General features: G+C 41.4%; 1 protein-coding gene across 5 annotated transcripts in view; it reads right to left on the bottom strand.

Moving 5' to 3' along the window:
* Window positions 1-8,632: 8,632 nt before the first annotated feature.
* DENND4B (DENN domain containing 4B) overlaps window positions 8,633-20,680 on the bottom strand; it is a 246,040-nt gene continuing 233,992 nt past the window's right edge. For all 5 annotated transcript variants that reach the window (XM_085638871.1, XM_085638875.1, XM_085638874.1 and 2 more), the window contains exons 27-28: window positions 18,335-18,399; window positions 8,633-12,246 (exon numbers count right to left, since the gene is read on the bottom strand). In XM_085638871.1, coding sequence (XP_085494997.1) covers window positions 12,101-12,246; window positions 18,335-18,399 — 211 coding nt within the window. In that variant the 3' untranslated portion in view covers window positions 8,633-12,100. The remainder of the gene's footprint in view (window positions 12,247-18,334; window positions 18,400-20,680) is intronic.

The following is a 20,680-nucleotide window of genomic DNA, read 5'->3' as shown; positions in this document are numbered from 1 at the left end:
ACATGGTTAGGTGTATAACACGGAAAATAAAGACCTTAACGGGAGGAATGGGATTGATGGACTCATGACAGTGGACCCCACAGAGAAGACCTACATTATTAATTTTTCTCAGCTGCACATAGAACATATACAAGGATAGACTACATGCTAGTAGACAAAAAGATACTGGTTCGGATAGAAAATGTAGAAATAGTGGACATAACACTTTCAGACCAGATACACATGATGCAATCCTGGAGGGTGGGTCTCGCAATACACAGACAATGGCGAGCAAAAGGACTACCTGGTGAGGGACCCAGTTAACATGTAGGAAATACAAAAAAACAGAAGGAATTTTGAAGACTCCATACTAATAAGACATCATTAGCAACAGATTTTTCCTGCTCTGGTTGCAGGTCTCTTTTGCTGGAGCACCCTCCCTAACACCCTTCTCATCCAGCCACATAGAGGCTTTGTTTTGACATGCATAATCTGTATTGCCTGTAGGTTAGCTTATGAGATGCAGTTCTCATTGACTACAGTTCTGACACACAGGATCTGCAGAGCAGTGTAGTGATACCAAACAATCACCAAATCCAACTGAATAATTAATATAGATCACTGAAGCCAAATGAAGTAGTTCTGCTGTAAATATGATTAATTGAAAATAGATGAATAATGAAACTCATTGCTCACAAAAAGTGCTTAACAGTAAAAAGTGTTTTCTCCAATGAGCAAGACAACACTTAAACCTCAATTGCCTTGTTAAAGTCATATAAAACACATATGTCGGTTGTAGGAAATATGCCCTTTCTGCAGTGCCACCCCAGATTTATCGCCTTTTTTTTTAGCTTAAATATTTTACTGGCTTTAGTTGCACCTTTACACACGCTAACCAGTGATAAAGTGCCTGTGCTCCCCCTATCAACATGGTAAAATTAGCCTACCCATTTAGCATATTTAACTTATTTGTAAGTCCCTATTATATGGTACAGAGTGTACTCAAGACCTGTAAGTTAAATGTCACAAGTGGACTGAAACACCCAGTATGCCACCCGTTACAGTGCAAACATGACTACAAGCCTACCATTTGTAGCCTGGCCTTTACAGTTTTAAACTGCAAATTCGACCTGTATCAATACCACCTTTTTGGTAGGCGGAAACCTTCCTTATAAATATTTATAAGTCACCCCTATGTAGGCCTTATTTCCTATTAGGCGGTGTGCATGCTATTTAAAAGTAGGACATGTAAGAATTTATTTGTTAAAATTGTCCTTACTACGAAAAAGCTCCAAAATCTTTTTCCACTGTGGCAAGGCTGGATGTTCCATAGGAAAACACTTGGTTATATCACTTGATTCAATAATGCTATTTTCCGTTGAAAAAATGCTAGAAAAATAAATAACTATTGTTTGATATTTATTAAAAATTCAAATCAATGGTGAAGTTGGATTTTTTTTTACAAATATTAAGGAAATTTTTTTTTTTTAAATTTACCTTTTAACTGCCAAACGATGCTGGAGGCTCATTTGAATATGCTTTCCCACTTCTATCAGCCAGTAATTAGCATTTGAAAAGAGGTGAAAAATAGTGAAATGCCTTCCAGGAGGAAACAATAGGCTGACCTGAATGGGCAGAGATGATCCCTCTGAATCTCACCGAATATGCAGGGTGGGGCTGTGAATTCTTTTTTGATATTATAGTGTCAAGTCCTTCTTGTATGTCAAACCCGGCTTGACAGGACTGCTGGGGTTTTACAAATCAACAACACAAAAAAAAAAAAAAAAGAGTACTGTATGTGTGTATGTGCCTTTTTGCAACAAAGTATTAGAGATTCAAAAGAAAACAGGATGTAATATATAAAAACGAGAGAGCAAGTACGAAATCAAAATGTTTTATTTATTACAGAATTAGTAAAAAATGCAAACTTGTATTACAAACTTATCAAGACGCCACCCATCAACCCTTACACACAAAGCAAATCACTCCTGGAACACCATAACAAAAACACTGAAAAACAAGATTAGATTTTCATTGAGAGAGCTTAAAAGAAAAAATGGGCAGATTCTTCAAACTTGATAAGGTAGTAAGAACATTTGTTTCAAATTTAACGCGAGAAAAGTGTTTGGTATTTACCTTACCTTGTGAATTTTGGTTCGTTAAGCACCAAAATCTGCATGTTATTTCCTGAAAATACTCTGAATCAGGGCCAGAGAGTTTTCCTTGGTCAAGAGAGATGTGAAGATTCATCCAGTAAGGTGCAAGATGTGTGCTAATGCCCAGGGGCTACGGCAGCAGGATAGGGTCCTGGGAAGTGGCTTGAGGGTTTTAGTTTTGAGTTAGTCTTACTAATATCTCTGAGAAATCGGTTTAAAATGTGACCAATTGTTTGGATGTTCCCTGCCAAGAGGTGGAGGAAAAATTTGACTTGTAGCGTAAATTAAGAGAAATTTAAGTTAATGTTGTTTTCTTCACTTTGCTGTTTAAAAAAACATAAGGCTTGCTGTCACCCGAGACCTAGGTATATGTCCATGTGGGAGGGGGTAGTGCAGAGAGACATCTCCGATAAGGAATGGGCTGGGCTCTGGTCAGACATCACCAAATGTAATCACTCCCTAGAATTACGTGAAGCTCACTTAAAAACTTTGATGGATTGGTATTAATATCCCACCAAACGTAAACGGATATTCCCGAATACCTCGGATATGTGTTTGAGAGGTTGTGGTCTCCTTGGCGACTTCCAACATATATGGTGGGATCGTCCTACAATCAAACCCTTTTGGAAAGAGATACTCGCGCACATTAAAGATATGCTGGGAAATCCCATACCAACATCCATGGAGGGAGTGCTCTTAGGCATCAGAGATCCGTCACTAGAACATCAAACCAGAGCGGACAAGGCTATTATGTTGACCTGCATAGGGGCCGCTAAAATCGCAATTGTGGCGGCCTGGAAGAAGAAGGCGGCCCGCCCTTTCCTTGTGGCATTCTCGGCTCTGGAAGATACTCTGTCCCAAGAGAATGATGGATATTTTCAGGGACGATTATAAAAACTTTGAGTACAAATGGGGGCCATTAGTTACCTATCTTACACAAGCTCTACCTCTGGCGGTCTGCCTGCCCTCCATTAGAGACATGCACCTTTTTCAGGTCTAGACCCTATATCCACGGACACCAGACACAACCACAGGGGTATTCCGGTATGGAAGATTACAGGAGAACGGTCAAGCCCATGAAACATCACGAGTTTCACCCCTCATACCACTAGGCCAAAGAATGTACTACATATTTGTCACCACCACCACTTATTTTGTTTGTTGGGAGGAGGAGGAGTTTTATTTATGGGGGACCTTAAATTTAGGAAGGGTTTGATTTAAAACTCGTCGCAAAAGAAAAGACGGGTTGGGCATACAAGTCTTTTTTTTGGAACATCTCGTGCCTTTACAATTTCTGAAACTGTGCCTTTATTTCTATTTACTAAAAAGGGAGAGGCCTTGGTTTGCGTTTTTCTTGGATGTTTAACCTCAACATAGCATAGTACGCTATAACCTGTAAAACTGCTTAACCTCCATATTTGCTACAGTGTTACTAAGTGTATGCCAAATGCTAATAAAAATAAGTTTGAAAAAAAAAAGGGCAAATTCCTCACATTATAGACGATGTTTCGGGAGGAGCGGTATTCCGCGGTGGAAAAATGCTCTGTACGACCGCAAAAGGCCCAGAGTTACTGCACCCAGATCACCGGGCCTCATTTAACCAGATAAGAAATTCTGCCAGGAAATCCGTAAAACGCACAGCTCAGCCTCCAGCTGACACTCTAGAATTAGGGAGCATTCAATGCTTCTAAATTTTGCCAGCCTCACCCTGCCTTTCTTCCCCGAGACCTTCCTCATGACCAATACCCTGCACTGACCAGCCTCTGAGTAGGTGGTAAATAGGAACATTTATCCACACAGTTATAAATTCACCTCTCCCCAAAAAAACAGCCTGCATGGTTATTCCCAATCCCCCCGGGATTAATGCCTAATATCATGTTGCTGGTGTGGTTTTACTACATAGTGCCAGTGTTTACAGGTACAGAAGAGTCAGAGTGGATGTAGATGAGTTGACACAAGATTCGCTTTATAGTGAGTGATTTCTTTTATGAATTCAGTTGTCCAGAATGCTAAAGGGCGACATGTCTTAATCCTTTTTTCTTTCTAATGAGCAACTTAACTTGAGGATGTCTGAAAATATGTAATTGAAATGAGATAAGAAAACTGACTTAATGCAGGCATTAGGTGTTGGAAAGACTAGTATTGACGATGTGCTACTAGGTAGGTGAGGTGAGTGTTTGGCATCACCCACTAATCCAGTAGGATGAGGTCAGCAAATGGTAGTAAACGCTCTTTCAACATTATGAGACTGAGCATGTTTCTTTCTTTACAAGTGAACTTCTTGCACCAACATAAATATTATTAAAGGCTAGGGCGAGTTGGACCAAATGGGTCTATTTATAATGTTGAACAAAGGTGACATCGTCTCTATGGGGACGATAGATGAAGTTAAGCTTGGTGGCATCAAGGTTGATACTTAATAGGTTTGCGTTGAGGATTTTACCTTCACAATCAAGGAAGTAAAGGAATAATTAGGAGAGACAAGTCCATTATATTCTGCGAGGAGCCATGCAGCTAGGTTTGAAATATAAGGAATATCCACAAAGGTAATCAGGTCTATGATCTAAATGCGGTGTTGAGTGAATGACCTTGAATAAACATTTGCCATGAAAGTTGACTGCCTCCAATTTGTGAGATAGGTCTCAGAGAAGAATGCAAGTGGGTAGGTTGGGTGGAGGTGGAAAAGAGGCAGAGGAGGAGGTTATAGTGAAAAGCTTAAGCACAGGAGCAAGAATCAGAGAGGAGACCGACATTAGTGGAATAGGTGAATGATAAGAGGTCACGTGACTCTCCCAGTCTTGTTGCTTCTTTTCTAGGTATCTACGGGGGTATGCAGCCCAAGGTTCAATAAGGGGGATACATATGGGATGAGGAACAAAGCCTGCGTGTCCTCGTTAGATCCGGGAATGACCGGAGATACTGTGAGGGTGCTTTAGTATGGGCTCGGTGTATGCCACATGGGCAGCTCTGGGACAACCGTTGTGTTAGGACACATTATGTTAGCATCTCAGATCAAGTTCTGGAATAAGGCTTTGGAGACACAGAGTTTAAGCATAAAAAAGGATATGTAGATCATTTGCTTTTTGAGGTGTAACACAATCAGAGAAGTCACCTTGAGCATAATTTCAAAAGATTTTACTTATGCTCGGAGTTTGTCCTTGATCCTCATTAAGCGACAATACCCCCCCACCCCTCCACCTCTAAATAAACAAAACCCGATTCCTCCACCTCCCTTGAAACTAATGACTTGTAGAGGATCTGGAAGTTAATACTAGGGTGGCAGTGGGCAGCAGCAACTGCCTGCCTCCAAAGGGCACAGAAGAAAAACCAGGCGTGGCACTGTAGGACATCATCTGGTAGCATAGCATTGCCTGCTTTAGCAGAAGCGTTCTCACAATACCTAAACTGAGGTCATTTCCTTCCCAGCCCAGATAATGCCTTTGGTTTTCTGACAAACATTAAAATGTACTCATTTATTTGGAAGAATACTGCCGACCTTTACCAGGATAAAAAGTGACTTGAATGTGTCAGGCCCCTACGGTTTAATCAAGGAAAGCCATTAGTCACAGTTAGGCACCCAGTTCCTTTGAGGCGGGTGATCAGTCTTTGCATCCTCTTTAACTTCAAACAAATGTGGAATGTGATTGAAAAACAGCAGAATGCAAATGTCAGATTTCAATCTTGCTTCTCCATCCTTAGATGGCTCCAACAAGCACTCATACCTCGTTATAAAGGTGGTTCAATGTGTTAGCTGACTCTAACGCGTTTCTGCAAGTTCCTGCAGCATTGATCACAAACCCTCCTTCACTTGGTAGCAGCCTGACCGTCTCTAGTTCCAGTATCTTCAACTGCAGTGATGGTCCCTCAAAGGACGGCACTGCTCTTTCCCCCATTCAAAGAAGTCTATAGCTCCGCTTCCCGGTGCATATCATCCAACTATCTGGATTACCCTTCCACATGTACATAGAAGACTCACACAGTATGGACTTGCGAAAATGTCACCCTTTCCTTTACTTTCTTGAGCTATGTCTTCTGGTCAACAAATGTCTGAAGGAAACAATTACTGCTTGAACTTTAATAATTAATTCCCTCCTTCCATGTGCAGTCTCGCCAGATCTACACTTGGGTTTCCTATAGAACGAAAACCTTTCATAGCCCTTTGGGTATTGTATTTATTCCGAATGGCTTCTATTAAATAAAAAAAGACTTTAGAGGATATTCCTCTTCCTAGCTTCCACCCAGAAATTTACCTTCACCAATGCCAAGCTCACCAACCCTTTTTCAAATACAGTAAAGCCTTCTACTCGGTTCTTCACCCCACCAGGTTACTCATTTCAAATTTCAGAATGCAGCTGCTTGCTTTCTCACCCGCACTGATCCTGAAACCAAATATTGTTGGTCTCCATTGTCTATTCACTGGCTTCCAAATTATAAAATAATTAATTTGAATTTATTAGCCATCCATCGCTTGGCCTACTGCAAGTGTCTTCAACCCCATGGATCATGTAACTTCACTATACCCCTCTTCCTATAACCTTGATTTTTCTAGTTGTTGCGTACCTCCAGCTTATCAAGAAAGGTGAGGCGCAGTACCCTGAAACTCTCTTTCCTTTACCTTACTTTGTAGCACTTTTTTAAATATAGTGCAGACTTGACCCAAAGGTATTGGAGCGCTTTACATGAACACCAGTTACATTATACAATGTCACATGAATTCTTTTAGGCACCAGGATGTTAAGTGATTAACCCAGAATCACAGAATGTTAATCCGACGCCGAGACTCTAATCGGATTCCCCAGCTTCAAAGTTGGCTACTCTGGCTGCAACACCACTTTCTCTCTACTTCTGCGTACCTACTCCATAGACCACGTAAAGCCTGCCTCTCCAATCAAAAACGTAATTTATGGAATTATTTGTAAGGTTTTATATAGCGCTGGCTAGACCCAGAGGTATTGGAGCGCTTTACAGGATCAGGCAAAATATACAGGAAACAATAGTTCCAAGCAAAACTTTTGTTTTCTGTTCAATTTCCCCTGGAACTTTCCAGTTCCTTTGCCACCTGTCTTGGGAACCCCGGGCCTCCAGACAGCATGCTGTGCGAAACACAAAATTCATAAGATAACTAGTGGTCTGTCACAAAGGTTTGGTGGTAATATAGAGGCTCGAAGTTTGATTCAGACTAGGTTATTCAGCCTTTCAGCAATCGGAAGGAGATTGCCTATCTACTACTGAGGTGGATAATAGAGGCACTTGTTATCACACCACAAATGTGGAGCAAACACTACAGTTACTTGTTTTTATCTTTAGGTATCCTTCAATCCTTGTTGTACCCACTTCTAATTTTGGTTACTTTGAAGTATTGTATGCCCTGGAACCCCAAATCTCTAAGCACTATGATCCGTGGTTTTGTTTCAGTGTCCACAGCTGTAGTAAGTTTCTTTTGGTGGCAATTACTTGCTGACGCTATTGTCAGATTCTCTTCTTTTATCCTTTTTATTGTATAATAACACATTTGAAGGGCTTGTGTGTTGATCACATCACTTTCCCAACAACGAAGAGAAATTTAACACGCTGGAAGAAGTAGTCTGTAAAAGTGAAGAAAACACTTTATTTAACAGTTAATCATTGAACAAAAAAAAACTTTTCCTCTGGACATAGTAAAATATTGCACAGTGTCAGCACTAGGATTATGTAACCTAACATCACATTTCAAGACAGCGACATACTTGCCTCTGCATAAAGCCTAGGCTGAAGAGCACAATCTTTTGGACAGGCTTGCTACAGCAACAAAATAAATTCAGAGCAACTAAAAAAAAAAAAGGGGGGGGGAGCAAGAGGTCCCGCCATAAGCTTTAACAAGCTTGCATTATGAATATGCAGATCCATTATGGAAGCACTGGTCTTGAGGACTTGCGCAACTCATTCACTGGAGAAAGAGGTAGATGCTCATGTGGTTAAAGCCGAACACAAAAACTAACCCTGTGGTTCAATATGGTCAAAGTCATTCTCAAGCCCAACAGATGCCTGGAAACAAACCTACTTCTATCATTGCTTGAGTGTGATCGAATATGAATCAAAGGGATATTGAAAAAGTGGCATAAAGTTAACTTCTTCATTCTTTTCACTAATGCGGTTATACTCTCACATACAACATGCATCGTTATCACCTCCCCTTTCAGAAAGGATCTTTACTTCTTAAAGTGATAAGTGAATGCCAGGGGAGGAGCGTTTAACAAGAGAAGGCAGGTGGCACGCAGACCCATTTCACATTAGAAAGTTGTTCTAGAATACGACCGGGCTCGAAGATACTTCTAACAGGATGTAAGGATCCGCAAAGTTGTTGAGCAGACTCTAATACCCACCACACCAGGTCGAAAGACTTTTCCTTTCTGAAATACACACCGCACACTTGTAATTTAACTGCTGATAGCATTATCACATCACAGTGTAGCACAAGCTAAAACAATCTTCAATAAATATATTTTTTAACTAAAATATATGAATAAAAACATTTTTATTATCGTCACATAGTTAACTTTGTAGCAAGGAGGCGAGAGCAAACACATTGAAAAAATAAATACAATTAGAAACCTTTGGACCATGGTGTTTTGTTGGTGCCCTCAGACAATATGGTCAAGAGTTTGAAGATCTCTAAGCCCGAATTTTCAAACAGTGGTGTGGAATTGAGATATTATGCCTAAGTGCTTCGACTTTCACATGTTCTTTCCGGGTTGGTAATAAGCAACGGAAGTGAAGTGACTTGCACCTGTGACCAGGTCTGGTGTTGCAGTTGTAAACATTGTGTCCTTGAACAAGGTTTAACTTTCCAATTCTTTGAGTCGTCACCTGACAGCCACCATGTCCAGTTTGACAGGTACAAGCACAATAGATTCCAGTTACTCCTCAAGTAACACAATGTGAGAGATAACTGCACGATTAACAAATTGTGCTCAATTTCACAATGCTTTAGGAGACCACAATCTACAGGTCAACTGAAAGGAAACCTTACCGGTGTTGAAGGAGTCACAATAAACAAACCAACTGCAAGTCATCACAGTACATGTGGTAGCCTTTCAACAACCTCTCTTTGTGGTAAAGGCAAGCCAGCTTTAATAATGGTTGACACTAACTGAGATTGCTATGCACAACAATGGAAATCCAGATGTAAGACCTTTTTGATAACGCCATTCACTGACTGATAGTAAAGTGAAAACAGCCACATGTGTCATATGCCAACCAATGGAATGGCAATTGTAACAATGCTTAATACCATGCCAGATTTAACTTACAGTACAGCTAACAGGCATCACATAATGTTTCTGTTATACACATACAGAAAAGACGGCACTGAAAAAACATTACAAATTATAAATACTGATAAAGTAAACACCATGCTTTCCTTTCAGCACTTCTACCAGCATACAGCAGTGCGAGTCACAAGATTTCGCTACATCAGCAGAAAGTGGGAAGAGGAGGATATGCGGCAGCAAGACACAAAAACAGTCTTTTGGTCAGGGGCACTAGAACCAGGGCACCTGCCAACAACCTTTAACATAATGTCACATTTTGTTATTAGTTGTACCACATCACCTAGAGGGCTATCCAGAAACTTCAAAAAGGATCACAGATCCCTTTACTACTGTGAGATCACAGAATAGGGACTTTCTTGGAAAGTACTTAAATAAATTCTTGGTTTTGAAGAACAAAATTAGCAATATATATATATTTCTACCTATGTCAATTTGTTTTATGGAATACCTTAAGCAAAGTAGGCTACAGTGGATCTTCAAACATAAACCACCTACATGTCAAACTCATCAGATATTGCCATCTAAAATGACCGAAAAAAATAGTAATTTTTAATGTGTTGCTTCCAAATACTGTCAATTCCACTGAAGAAATGGCAGTTCTCTGGTCTGTAAATTTTTATATCATGCCAATAGCTCTGAATAAATGCAAAGGAGTAGGAGAAACTCACTACCTTTCACAATGCCTTTTTGTGGCAGCACAGGAGTAGTTGGCATAAAAAGGGATCCTTGGTGAAAAGCTTGACAAGTAACAGGAAGTGACAAACAGACAAGTGAACATAAATGGACAGGCAAGGGACAAATGTTACAGTGACAAGTGAGCACTGTTGGATTCTGTAATAGGAACAGACTAATTAATGCCTCACTCATATCATGTGACATGAGTTAATGCGCAAGCACTGGTGAATCATACGTCAACAGTATCTGATAGGAGGTTACCTGTTAGAGCATGACAGAAATTAAAGACAAGATAATATTAACTGTTATAATCTAACCGGACAGTGAATAACACACGAACAAGTCATATCTCATACCATCTTACAAGTATTAGCTTTTCGGTATGTGTATGTTAGGTCGTGTCACCATCAGACAGGTAGCGACTAGTACAAAACATGACATTTAGTAAAACTTAAAAGTGTTGTTTAACTGAGCCGGCAGTGAATGACTGTTACACCATGTCCTAGGGAGCAAACATACATGCAAGTTTCTGTTTGATCTTTTTGGGGGAAGCAGCAGGCAGGCAAATCCTAAATGCTTAGGGATTGTTTTCTCAATGCAGACTTTGAGAAATACAGTATGTGCTGACACACTGCAACGGTGGAGGATCAGTGCAAGTACACATAGACCAGGATCTCTCTACACACATAAGGACGCATATTCAATCTTATCGTTCAATACATTTTCATAGACCTAGGCCTCAGCTAAACAAGCGGACTCGATCCCTAGTGCATATACACAGTAACCAAAACTCCTAAAGTGACATCCAACAACGCCCAGTCAGATGACATGATTTCAGCCACAGGATTGGTGGGTGAAATGGATGAAAATTGGCTTTCACTGTGCTGGCCGCTTCCTTTACAGCGATTTATGGGGTTTTCCAGATTTACAGTGATATTGTACCCTCAACACTTGCTCATTGTCACCTCTGGCCATCAGTGTCCTAGCCTCTGCCATTAGATGACTTTACTGACATGTAGTGCAAAAACTGCATTTCTGAAGCGTCCCATCCTCTTTAGCGATCTTTAAACCCTTACTAGATTGCAGGATATCCACTGGAAAGCTCTAATTTCAGTTCAGTTCACAAGCAATCATACACACCAGACATGAGCCTTCATAAAGATTAAGGACATTCTTTTCACTGTCTTTTTTGGAGAGCCACAGAAATGTTCCAAATATACTGTCTGCACTGTGTACGACAGGTGAATGTTTTCATTTTTATACTTCTCAATTGTAGCAGCCTTCTTCCACAGAAAAAAAATGTACATAAACAGACACACAGATAAACACACACACAAACAAGGGCGCACCCCATTTACCCCTTTGGCCAGAGCAGCTGTGTTATTTTTCTTCATTTCCTATTGGATGTCAGACACCGTAAGCAGCAATCAATAGTAACCTTGTGAGAAGATACAAAATGTCACCTTCCCACTGCACTATGTGGTGTAATGTCAGGTGGTGGGTGCTCATCTTTCACCCTGCTCTCAGCATACAGCCATTGGCACGGTTTTTCAGGTACACATTCTCGATTACCCAATGGTGCTAGAAGGGTCTTGCTGGTACAGTGCCTCCGTAAAGTAATTACATCTAACTTTCCCTTGACTCCCACAAATGTAACGGTCATGTCATGTAGGTGATTTAGTTCAAAGGGAGGGGACGCCGGTTGAGGGCTCATCTCAGATTCAAATCTTGCTTAATTTGAAGAATGTCAGGTATCGGTGGTAAGCCTCCCTCACTGTCGTGCTGCATTCAGGATTCCTTGGTCACTGGGCTGAAGCAAATCCTGGTGTTACACTGGTGGTTTCTCCACTGTGGCAGTCTAGCATTGGGATGCTGGTCTCTGGGGAGCTGCATTTTCTCAAGTTTCACATAGAGTCCTGGAATCTCCCCTTTGTTTAGTACCTTGAACTGAATGTATTGGAACTTTCTGACCCTGCCGTCTCAACACTCCAGTGTGGCCCCAAAGGATTTGCGACAGTCAATGGCCTTGGGGCTTGGAAGTTGTGCCCGGTTCCTCTTCAGCTCCTCCTTCCCAATGGAGCTTCCTAGTTTGCTGTAGGCTGCCTTGTACTTTTTGTCAAACGCCACTGGAGGAGAAAGAGACAATGCCATTAAGGTTTTCAAGATTGCTGTGGAGCTTATACAAATCAATATTGAAACCACCAAGGAAGGTTTTCCAGCTCACCATGAGCTAAACTAAATATGAAACATATGACTTACCCTGTAACTATAAGTTAGTAGCTTGTAGAACTATAGATTCACATTCACTCTTCTATCTTTCCACTATCCTTTTCAATCAAAATAACAGACTAACATGTCCACTTCTCAAATGTCATATTTCACTATACTAGTTCACCACTAATCCTTTATGGGTTCCAGAGTAGCGTTCTACTCGCCCAAAAAGTGCTTCAACACTTCATCAGGGGTAGCGAGTGCTATATAAATGCAAACCTTTTTTGTCCCTCTTCTATCCTTTCGCTACCCTCTCTATCCAGATAACTGAATAACATATCCACCACTCAAATTACTTTCATATTTCACTATACTAATTCAACACTAATCCTTTATGGGTTCCGAAGTAGTGTGCTACTCGGCAAAAAAGCCCTTCAACACCCCATCAGGGGTAACAAGCGCTATATTAATACAAACCTTTTTCCCTCTACGATCCCTCTCCTATCCTTCTGAATCCAAAGAACTGACTAACCTATCCACCACTCAAATTACTTTCATATTTCACTATACTAATTCAACACTAATCCTTTATGGGATCCGGAATAGTGTTCTACTCACCGAAAAAGTGCTTTGACGCCTCGTCAGGGGTAGTAAGCGCTATATAAATGCAAATACAATACAATACAATACTCTGCATGCTCGGGCCATCTAGTGTTGGGCATAGAAGTTTCCAAGTAGTTATTCTTCAAAGACATTTTCGACCTTGAGTTCTTGTGATCCCTCATCCCTGAAGCCCATAATGCACCAGGATAAAGACTCCATCTCAGATGGTGACCCCCCCCCCCCCCCCCAACTCAAAAAAATAGGCAAGTGTAGTAATTGGAGTAAGGGACGCAGGGTAGTAATGGTTACACTGTAAATGAATACATAAGTTGAGAGAAAAACATCTGAAGTCTGGAGTTTACATACATGGAGGTGGGATTAGGCTTGTGAATCTACAGCACTAAAAGCCACAAACCGATAGTTACATGGTATCATTTTACATTTCTAGCATGTGCTGCTGTAGATCACATGCTCTGCATAGACTATAAAGCAGTGTACTCCACCTAAAGTGGTGGCTAATGAGCCGATGTTTGAAATAAAATCATACGTATAGTTTGCATGAGTTGAGCCTCCTGCCGGGCCTGAATGTCCGCACAATAATGTACTGCATGTGTATGGTGTTGACCAAGTGCAGCCCAACATAAAGCTGCTGGTGGTATATTACCTAGAAAGGCTACTTAGCTCCTTTCTTTTGTATGAAATGTGCTTTCAGCTCAGAATGCAGAGTTATTTTTGCCTTTGTACAATATATTTGAATGCATTTACCTATCCTTCTTACAAAGCCAGATGTAGATTTCCCAGGTGGGGTGATGGAAATGCAACCAAAAGCTTCTTTGTTTTGTAAATATATTTTGCCTGTCAATGTTAAACATTAGGGCACTTTTAACGTCTAATATATGCAATGTTCTCTCTTCCACGGCCTCTGTGCGTGTAAACAATATTGGCAACTCAATGGACTGATTTAGATGAAAAGAAAAGACACTTTTGCATAAAAGATGGGTTTGTCCTCAGGACAACTTTATCGCTACGAACCTGAATGAAAGATTCCTCTAATGTTAAAGCCTTCAACACACTAACCATGCACAAGACATACTAGGAATACTACATTCCAAGTTTAGTGGCTCCAAAAGGAGGACTCATATGTCTAGTGAGCACAACATTAAGGTCCCATGTGGGAAAGGGTGGCGTTTTCAGAGGAAGTACTCTTAAGTCCCTCTGTGAATACCTTGATGACTGGAATCCCAAACAGAGAAGTGTGTTATCTGATTTATATATAAGCAGCTACTGCCATGTATTCGCTAACCCTGCCTTCTGATGGTGCAAACATATGATGTCTTGCATTAAAGCCTTTAACAGTTCGGATTGTTTATGCAATAATAAACAAAACGCTTCAACTTTGTCCATAACATGCACGTGTGGTAGGTAGACTTGCATGTCATATGCATAGTTAGCATACACTCCTATGCTAGTTTAAGGCACGGATACCTAATGAACTCAAGAGCCAAATCATTAGTTTCATCTGCTTGAAGTTTGATTGCCTCAGTGGGCCTTGGTGTTGAGTTTGAAAGCTAGCCCGGAACAGCAGCGCCTTGTGCTGGTCGATAGACATTTACAGAACACTAAATACTAAAACAGTCTTGCCCACAGCGGTGCTACTTGAATAAGAGTCATGCACTTCTGCTTTACATTCCAAACTGCAAATGGTAGGAGGGAAGTGCTGATGCAGTGGTATGGCAGCTTTTATCCTGCCATGCGCATGACACTGTAATACAATGATTTTGAATCTGCGGTGCCTCCATGGCCTTTACAGTATCTGGCTCTCTGAACTTCTCGAACATAGTGTCCACCTGAGACCCAAAGAGGTGTTCACCACTGAATTGAAAATTAATCTGCTGGGCCACTGGGGGAAGTCTTGACACCTTAGCCACACGTCTCCAGAAGACAATACTGGTGTTGACTTCTGTGAAGTCAGTGTTAGCTGCTCCACTGCACAGCGGATATTTGCATTGGAGATAGTAATCCCCATTTCCATGATCTCTCTGCCTCTCTTATGGTATGCCTCCGGAAGATTGATGATGAGCAGTTACATCTCTTCCCAATGGTGTCTTAAGAGCAAACCTTCCAAACTGGCTGGACGCTAAGGTTTTGCATCCCCACCATCATTAGGCTTTCCTGTAGGGTCAGTCTTTCAGTTCGCCCTGTCTGAAGGTGCATCACCAGTGCCTTGGGTAAATGCACATTTTCAAGCCGTGTGTATTACTAATGAAATCAGAGACACATTTTGGGTCTTCTGGAGCAACTTTGGTACTTTTTTCAGCTGTGGGTGTGGCCTTCCTGGCCATCAATGATTCTTGAAAGTTCACTGCGTCATACCTCATCATGCTCCTATGTATCTTCTTGAACTGGACAGATTGACAAGGTCTCAACTATAAAGCCCTCGTCTTCCTCCACAACATGTAACTTGACCGTATGAAATTCCACATTCCTTTGAATTACATCATAGTATGTGGTTCTTTAATCTGGCGGTGAGGCATTTACTGGATATGGTTCTAGGTAAGACTCCTCCTGCGGAACCACATTTTTACCCTTTCAAGGACCCCCTCGTGAGGTGGAAAGTGTAGATCCTCTGGATCATACTTGCTGTCATGGTCAAACTCTGCATGCATTCTTTTGGTGATGGTAACCTAGGTGGTGATGGTGGTGGAATGGGGTTTGGTGGTAGTGGCTGTGGTGCAGGGCTGGTATCTTGATGCCTATGCTTTTTAGGATTGGATATTTGTGCAGCTGCTCCAAGTGAGTTTAATCTTCTTGAAGGTCGTGGGGTATGACTCCTGCTGTGTCAGGCTGTGCCAAAGTTTTGCTCAATGTTGGATGGGTATATAATTACATCTATCTGACATCAGACATCTCTTGGAGCTTCACTGTCGATACAGAGTTTCCTGATGTCAAGGCTGAATATACTGATTTTTTCAGTGTCTGCTTTGAAGCCGATTTGGGCATCATAGGTATCGACTCAGTGCCTCAGGATTTTTTTTTTGTTAGGCACGGGGACATTTGCCCAGAATCACAGGATGTTGAACGTCCCTGTCGAGACTCGAACCTGGTTCCTCAGCTTCGAGTTCGACCACTCTAGTCGTTAGGCCCCATCCTCTCCCCAGGCTTGGTACATGTGGGTTCAAATTTAGGCTCAGAGGCTTTGGCCCGAGGCTTCTCTGGAGCGGCGGTTGAGGGTAGCTCAGGGCACTGAGTTGGTTTGTGATAGCAGCTAAAGGAGAGTATAGAGGTCTCCTTTCTGGAACCTCAAGGCTTGATGCCTGGTTCTTTCAAGAGTGGTGCTTAGCCTCTATACTCTTGATACATTTTGAAGTCAAGTCCCACGGGGTGAATCCACGTGTGTGTGAGGAAGTATGATTGTTCTCAGGGTAATCTTTGGCCTGGATGCAAACTTCCTTTGTGCTCCCAAGTCTGTCACTTGATGTAGCGATCTGAGAAACAGTTGTTGGCACTTTTACCTCACAGTATTCCAGGCGACCCCCAGGTCTTAGGTTCTGAAGACCGCATCAACTGAACTGGTTCTGTTGCTGCATCCTATAATGTGCCCAGCGGCATTCCAACCTACAATGGTTAGTCTTTTTATTTCTGAAGGCTATACAGGCTTTGCAGCTTTCCTCCTGACCTCCATGTAGACCGAGGTTAAACGCACACATATCTGACAACAGGGCAGACTGGAAGCATCATTACCCACAGCTGAAGGGACGTTCTATTAACTGGTTCTCGGAAAACCCCTTCTGGGTTAAATTTGAAGTAATAAGTGTGAAGAGGAGTCTTTTGATGACTTCATTGGAAAATCTGGTGCCTGGAGTTGAACTGATCGCTGTTGTAGCTTAACGATCCCTGAGCTCTTGAGGAATGTCCGAAACCACTAGTGGGAATAAAAAATCTGAGGTGGAGTCTATGTGGGCTTCTAAGAGGAATCACGAGATATTTTGAGACTGAAAACTTCTTTGGGAAAAATAAGAACTTGCAAATATCCATGCCCAACTGTGGCTGACAGGAATGTGCATGCATGTGAGCTACAGCAATACATGCTACAAACAAATGTTTACACAAGAAAAATGTGCAAGAAAGAAGCCGGCACAATTTAAAGGCATGGAAGGACAGTGACATACTATCCATACTCAATTATATTCTTCCTACTTTCTTCCTACTAAAGTAGTTTGCTATTTGCACAGACACTGGGGGAGCTATTGCAGCTATATTGATCAAACTGGTCTAGATACAGACAAGATATGTTCAGCCAGATCTTGTACAGCAGGTCTGTTTGACATTTGTCATACAAAATATAGGATTTTATGAAGACCAATCCCTTCCAAGCCCATCATATGCTTTTCACTGAAATGTCAACTGAACACATTGCAGAGGTGGTGACAACTCTCTGCTTCAAGGAACCTTAATGAGGTGCTCAAGCACCCTTCTGCATCATATTAATTTGTCAAGAATTTATTGATAGGTAATCATTACAGTAAAACTACTTTCTTAACTCTTAGTTAAAATTGAAGGAGTAATGGTTATGAAATCAAGAAAGGCAATTTTGTACATTATTCATAAATCTGTTTCAATTAATAGTATACTCCATAATCAACCGTAACCCCGAATATAAGGCGTGTAAATATTTTAATAAGAAAGGGTGCAGATAGTGGCATAGATTTGGCTCCGTATACACTTGAAGCATCTTGCAGCTGCCTCTCACCTCAAACCAGAAGTAAACCCATTGATATACCAGCTTTCAGTTTTGAGAGTCCCACTGCTGAAAACCACAATGTTGGTTTTCTTCAGGTTAACTTCTCATTGCTATGCAATTTTGAATTATTCTAGCGCACAAATGGTCCACTAAAGAACCACCCCGGAGCAATCGATCCGCACTGTATCATTTGCACACTGGACCACAGGTACAGAGCCTGGTCATGGTTAATACTGTCAACAGGTCACCAGTGTGGAGATTTAATAACAAGGGTCCTAAGATTCATCCTTGTTTAAGTTCCCAGCGAAGAAAGGTGTTGTTGCCTAACTTGAGTCTAACTCATGTGTCCATGTGCTTACTGGCGTGAATGTCAGCTATGTTTAGACCACAGAGCAGCTCTAACTATCTGGTAAATCTGCTTGTGTTTTCTTATACTCCAACCTCTCTATGAACCAACATCTCATATCACAGCTATCATGAAATAACAATCAAAACTGGTACAGGCCACCAAGTTTCTATTCAGCTGTACAAAGGGAATCCTTGATCATTGTACAGAACCACTAGAGCAAGACATTTGCGCTTTCAAACCCATGATCTCATAATCATCTACTGCAGGTTCCAATTTTCTTGTTTACTCTCCATTTCATATTGCCTCTTACCAATGTCTGTGTGCTCCTTCCCCAGGGCGGCCAATGTCAGGAAGAGAATCTCTCGGTAAATGCTCCTGATGTCAAAAAACAGAGAGCAAAGATGAAGCAAAGATCTGTGTATTCAACAACTTCTGTCCCAAGTAATACAGTTACCACCTGAAGCCAACATATGCTCCAGCACAGGACCGCCATTCTCAAACTGTCTAAGTACAGAAATAAATTAGATACAGACGAAGCAAGAAGAAGAAGGTAGCCTTGGCTTACAAAGTCATCAAGGACTGTGGAATACAGAAACTCACTTGTTTTGGCAACCACTTGACAAGTGCTACATCAATGGTACCCTGTTCTGCTTATCTACTCCATGAGAGCCAGCAGCAAAGATGGCCGAGTACTGAACTTGTTGATAACACTTAGAAAATAAAGGAAATGGTCCACAATAATACCAGTCAGTGGGACTGATGTCCTTAAAAGGCAGAGACAAGGTGAGAAGCTAAAAGATGAGAACATCATATGGGATGAATAATGATGGCGGCCAAAGGAAGAAGAAGCAAAACAGAATACACTTAGGCCATGAATACAAAGGATTTAAAAAAGGCAGGAAAAAACACTGATTATAAAGGCAGACAGCAAATGACACATTAAATGTAACAGACAACGTAAGGAGGGGGAACTGTCAAACAAAAGCACACGAGGGTCTATCAACACACTTCCGTCATATCAATGTTAACCAGTAGGAGAAGCAACTATTATTTGGGAATGTTTTTGTTGCAGCTTTTTATTATTTATTTTAATCGGGTCTCGGCTAGACAGAGCATGCGAAGAGGTGTGTTGTGTTCAATCTATGGGCTTCGGCCCACCCATTGGGTTAGCATTTGCTCGCTCCATTGTCGCTCTCATATCCTTTGTCCCCATTTGTCCAGGTATGCGTCATGCCGCCCGTGTTTAACCCTCCCCCAGAGCATGAACCAAGTACTTGTGTCCATTCACTGCTCCCATTTTAGGAGCTACTTTTTTTATGTGTTTGAGCACTTTACAGGAGGGCTTGTGTTTTTTTTATTTTTTTTACTTAGCACTCCACAAGAGTGCATTTATATTTTTCCAGCTATTTTTCCTTATGTAGTTCACTGCCCCCCTCATTGTGCTTTTTATTCTCCTCTGTCATCCGTTTGATATTATCGCACATATGCCCCCAGGTGTTGTTTCAGCAGTCCGTTCTTTCTACACACTCAAACCCCCCCCCCCCCCCCCCCGTGTTCCTCAGGCTGCTTTGAACATACCATTCACGTACATGCTACTGGGTCGGCTTTCAGTTTCGCCATGGCCTGCCACTAAGGGCCAGTCCTTGCGAACAGTGTATGATGCTATGAAGTGGAGGGCGATCTGGGAAAAACACTGTTGTGACGGGTGGAAATGGCCAGTAGGAAGCCACAGCAGTAGCACAAGTGTGCACATCTATGCACTTTCAGACCTTCATCACAGATCCGCTGCCCTTTGGCACTGCACATAGCCTCTCCAGAAGTGCTGCTGCCACATCCAAGACCTTCAGGATTTTTCAGCATTAATCAGTATTTTTGTTCAGCTCATACCCCTGCAAGGTCCATGTTGTACTAGTTTATGTAATATGCGAGACAACTTAACGGCACTTACATGCCATGATGAGCACCCGTTTTGATATGCTTCAATCCCCAATGCCTTCACTTGTTTCATTTTTATTTCCTGATCCAACTCTAATCGGTAACTAAAAACAAAAAAAACCCAGCCTTGTTAAAATGTTGTAACATTTTTATTTTAAGGCACTGACCATTCACGTGATGGATTCAAGGGGCTGCAAAATTTCCTTCTTTAGAATAGGACCACATAATTATTGGACTCTTAACTCCAGGAATTTTATTCCTGAATAAAGGTGTGTTTAACATTGTGCCTCAAAACCACAGATTACCTCTACAGAAATCATCTGGCGGCATCAAAAGCTTAATTTTTATTTAATTCTTAAGCCATGCTGAATTAGGGAAGCTGAAAAGTTAAAAACAATTGCCAAAGCCAATAGGCTACAAAGGTGAGACCTCTTGCCTTTGCTAAAGCTTGTTAACTTTTACTTTCAGAGGTTTTAATAATACCACCTGCAACCTTTAAAACATTTAACTGACTTAACAGGTCCCTTACCCATCTACCAAGCATCCGGCACTCCCATCCCACTTTTGTTTACTGCTGTCTGATGTAAGATGTTTAGTACACTCAACCTCCTTGGAACGTCCTCAGGCATTTGAAGAATTTCCCCCGTTTGGTGTTGTAAAGATGACTTACAAGTGATGCTCCCTAAGAGATTTATTTCCTAAAATAAAATGAAAAGCAAGA

The sequence above is a fragment of the Triturus cristatus genome, chromosome 12 (assembly GCF_964204655.1).
Source record: "Triturus cristatus chromosome 12, aTriCri1.1, whole genome shotgun sequence".
NCBI lineage: Eukaryota > Metazoa > Chordata > Amphibia > Caudata > Salamandridae > Triturus > Triturus cristatus.
The sequence above is the reverse complement of the archived record's forward strand: the minus strand, read 5'-3'. Positions and strand labels throughout refer to the sequence as shown.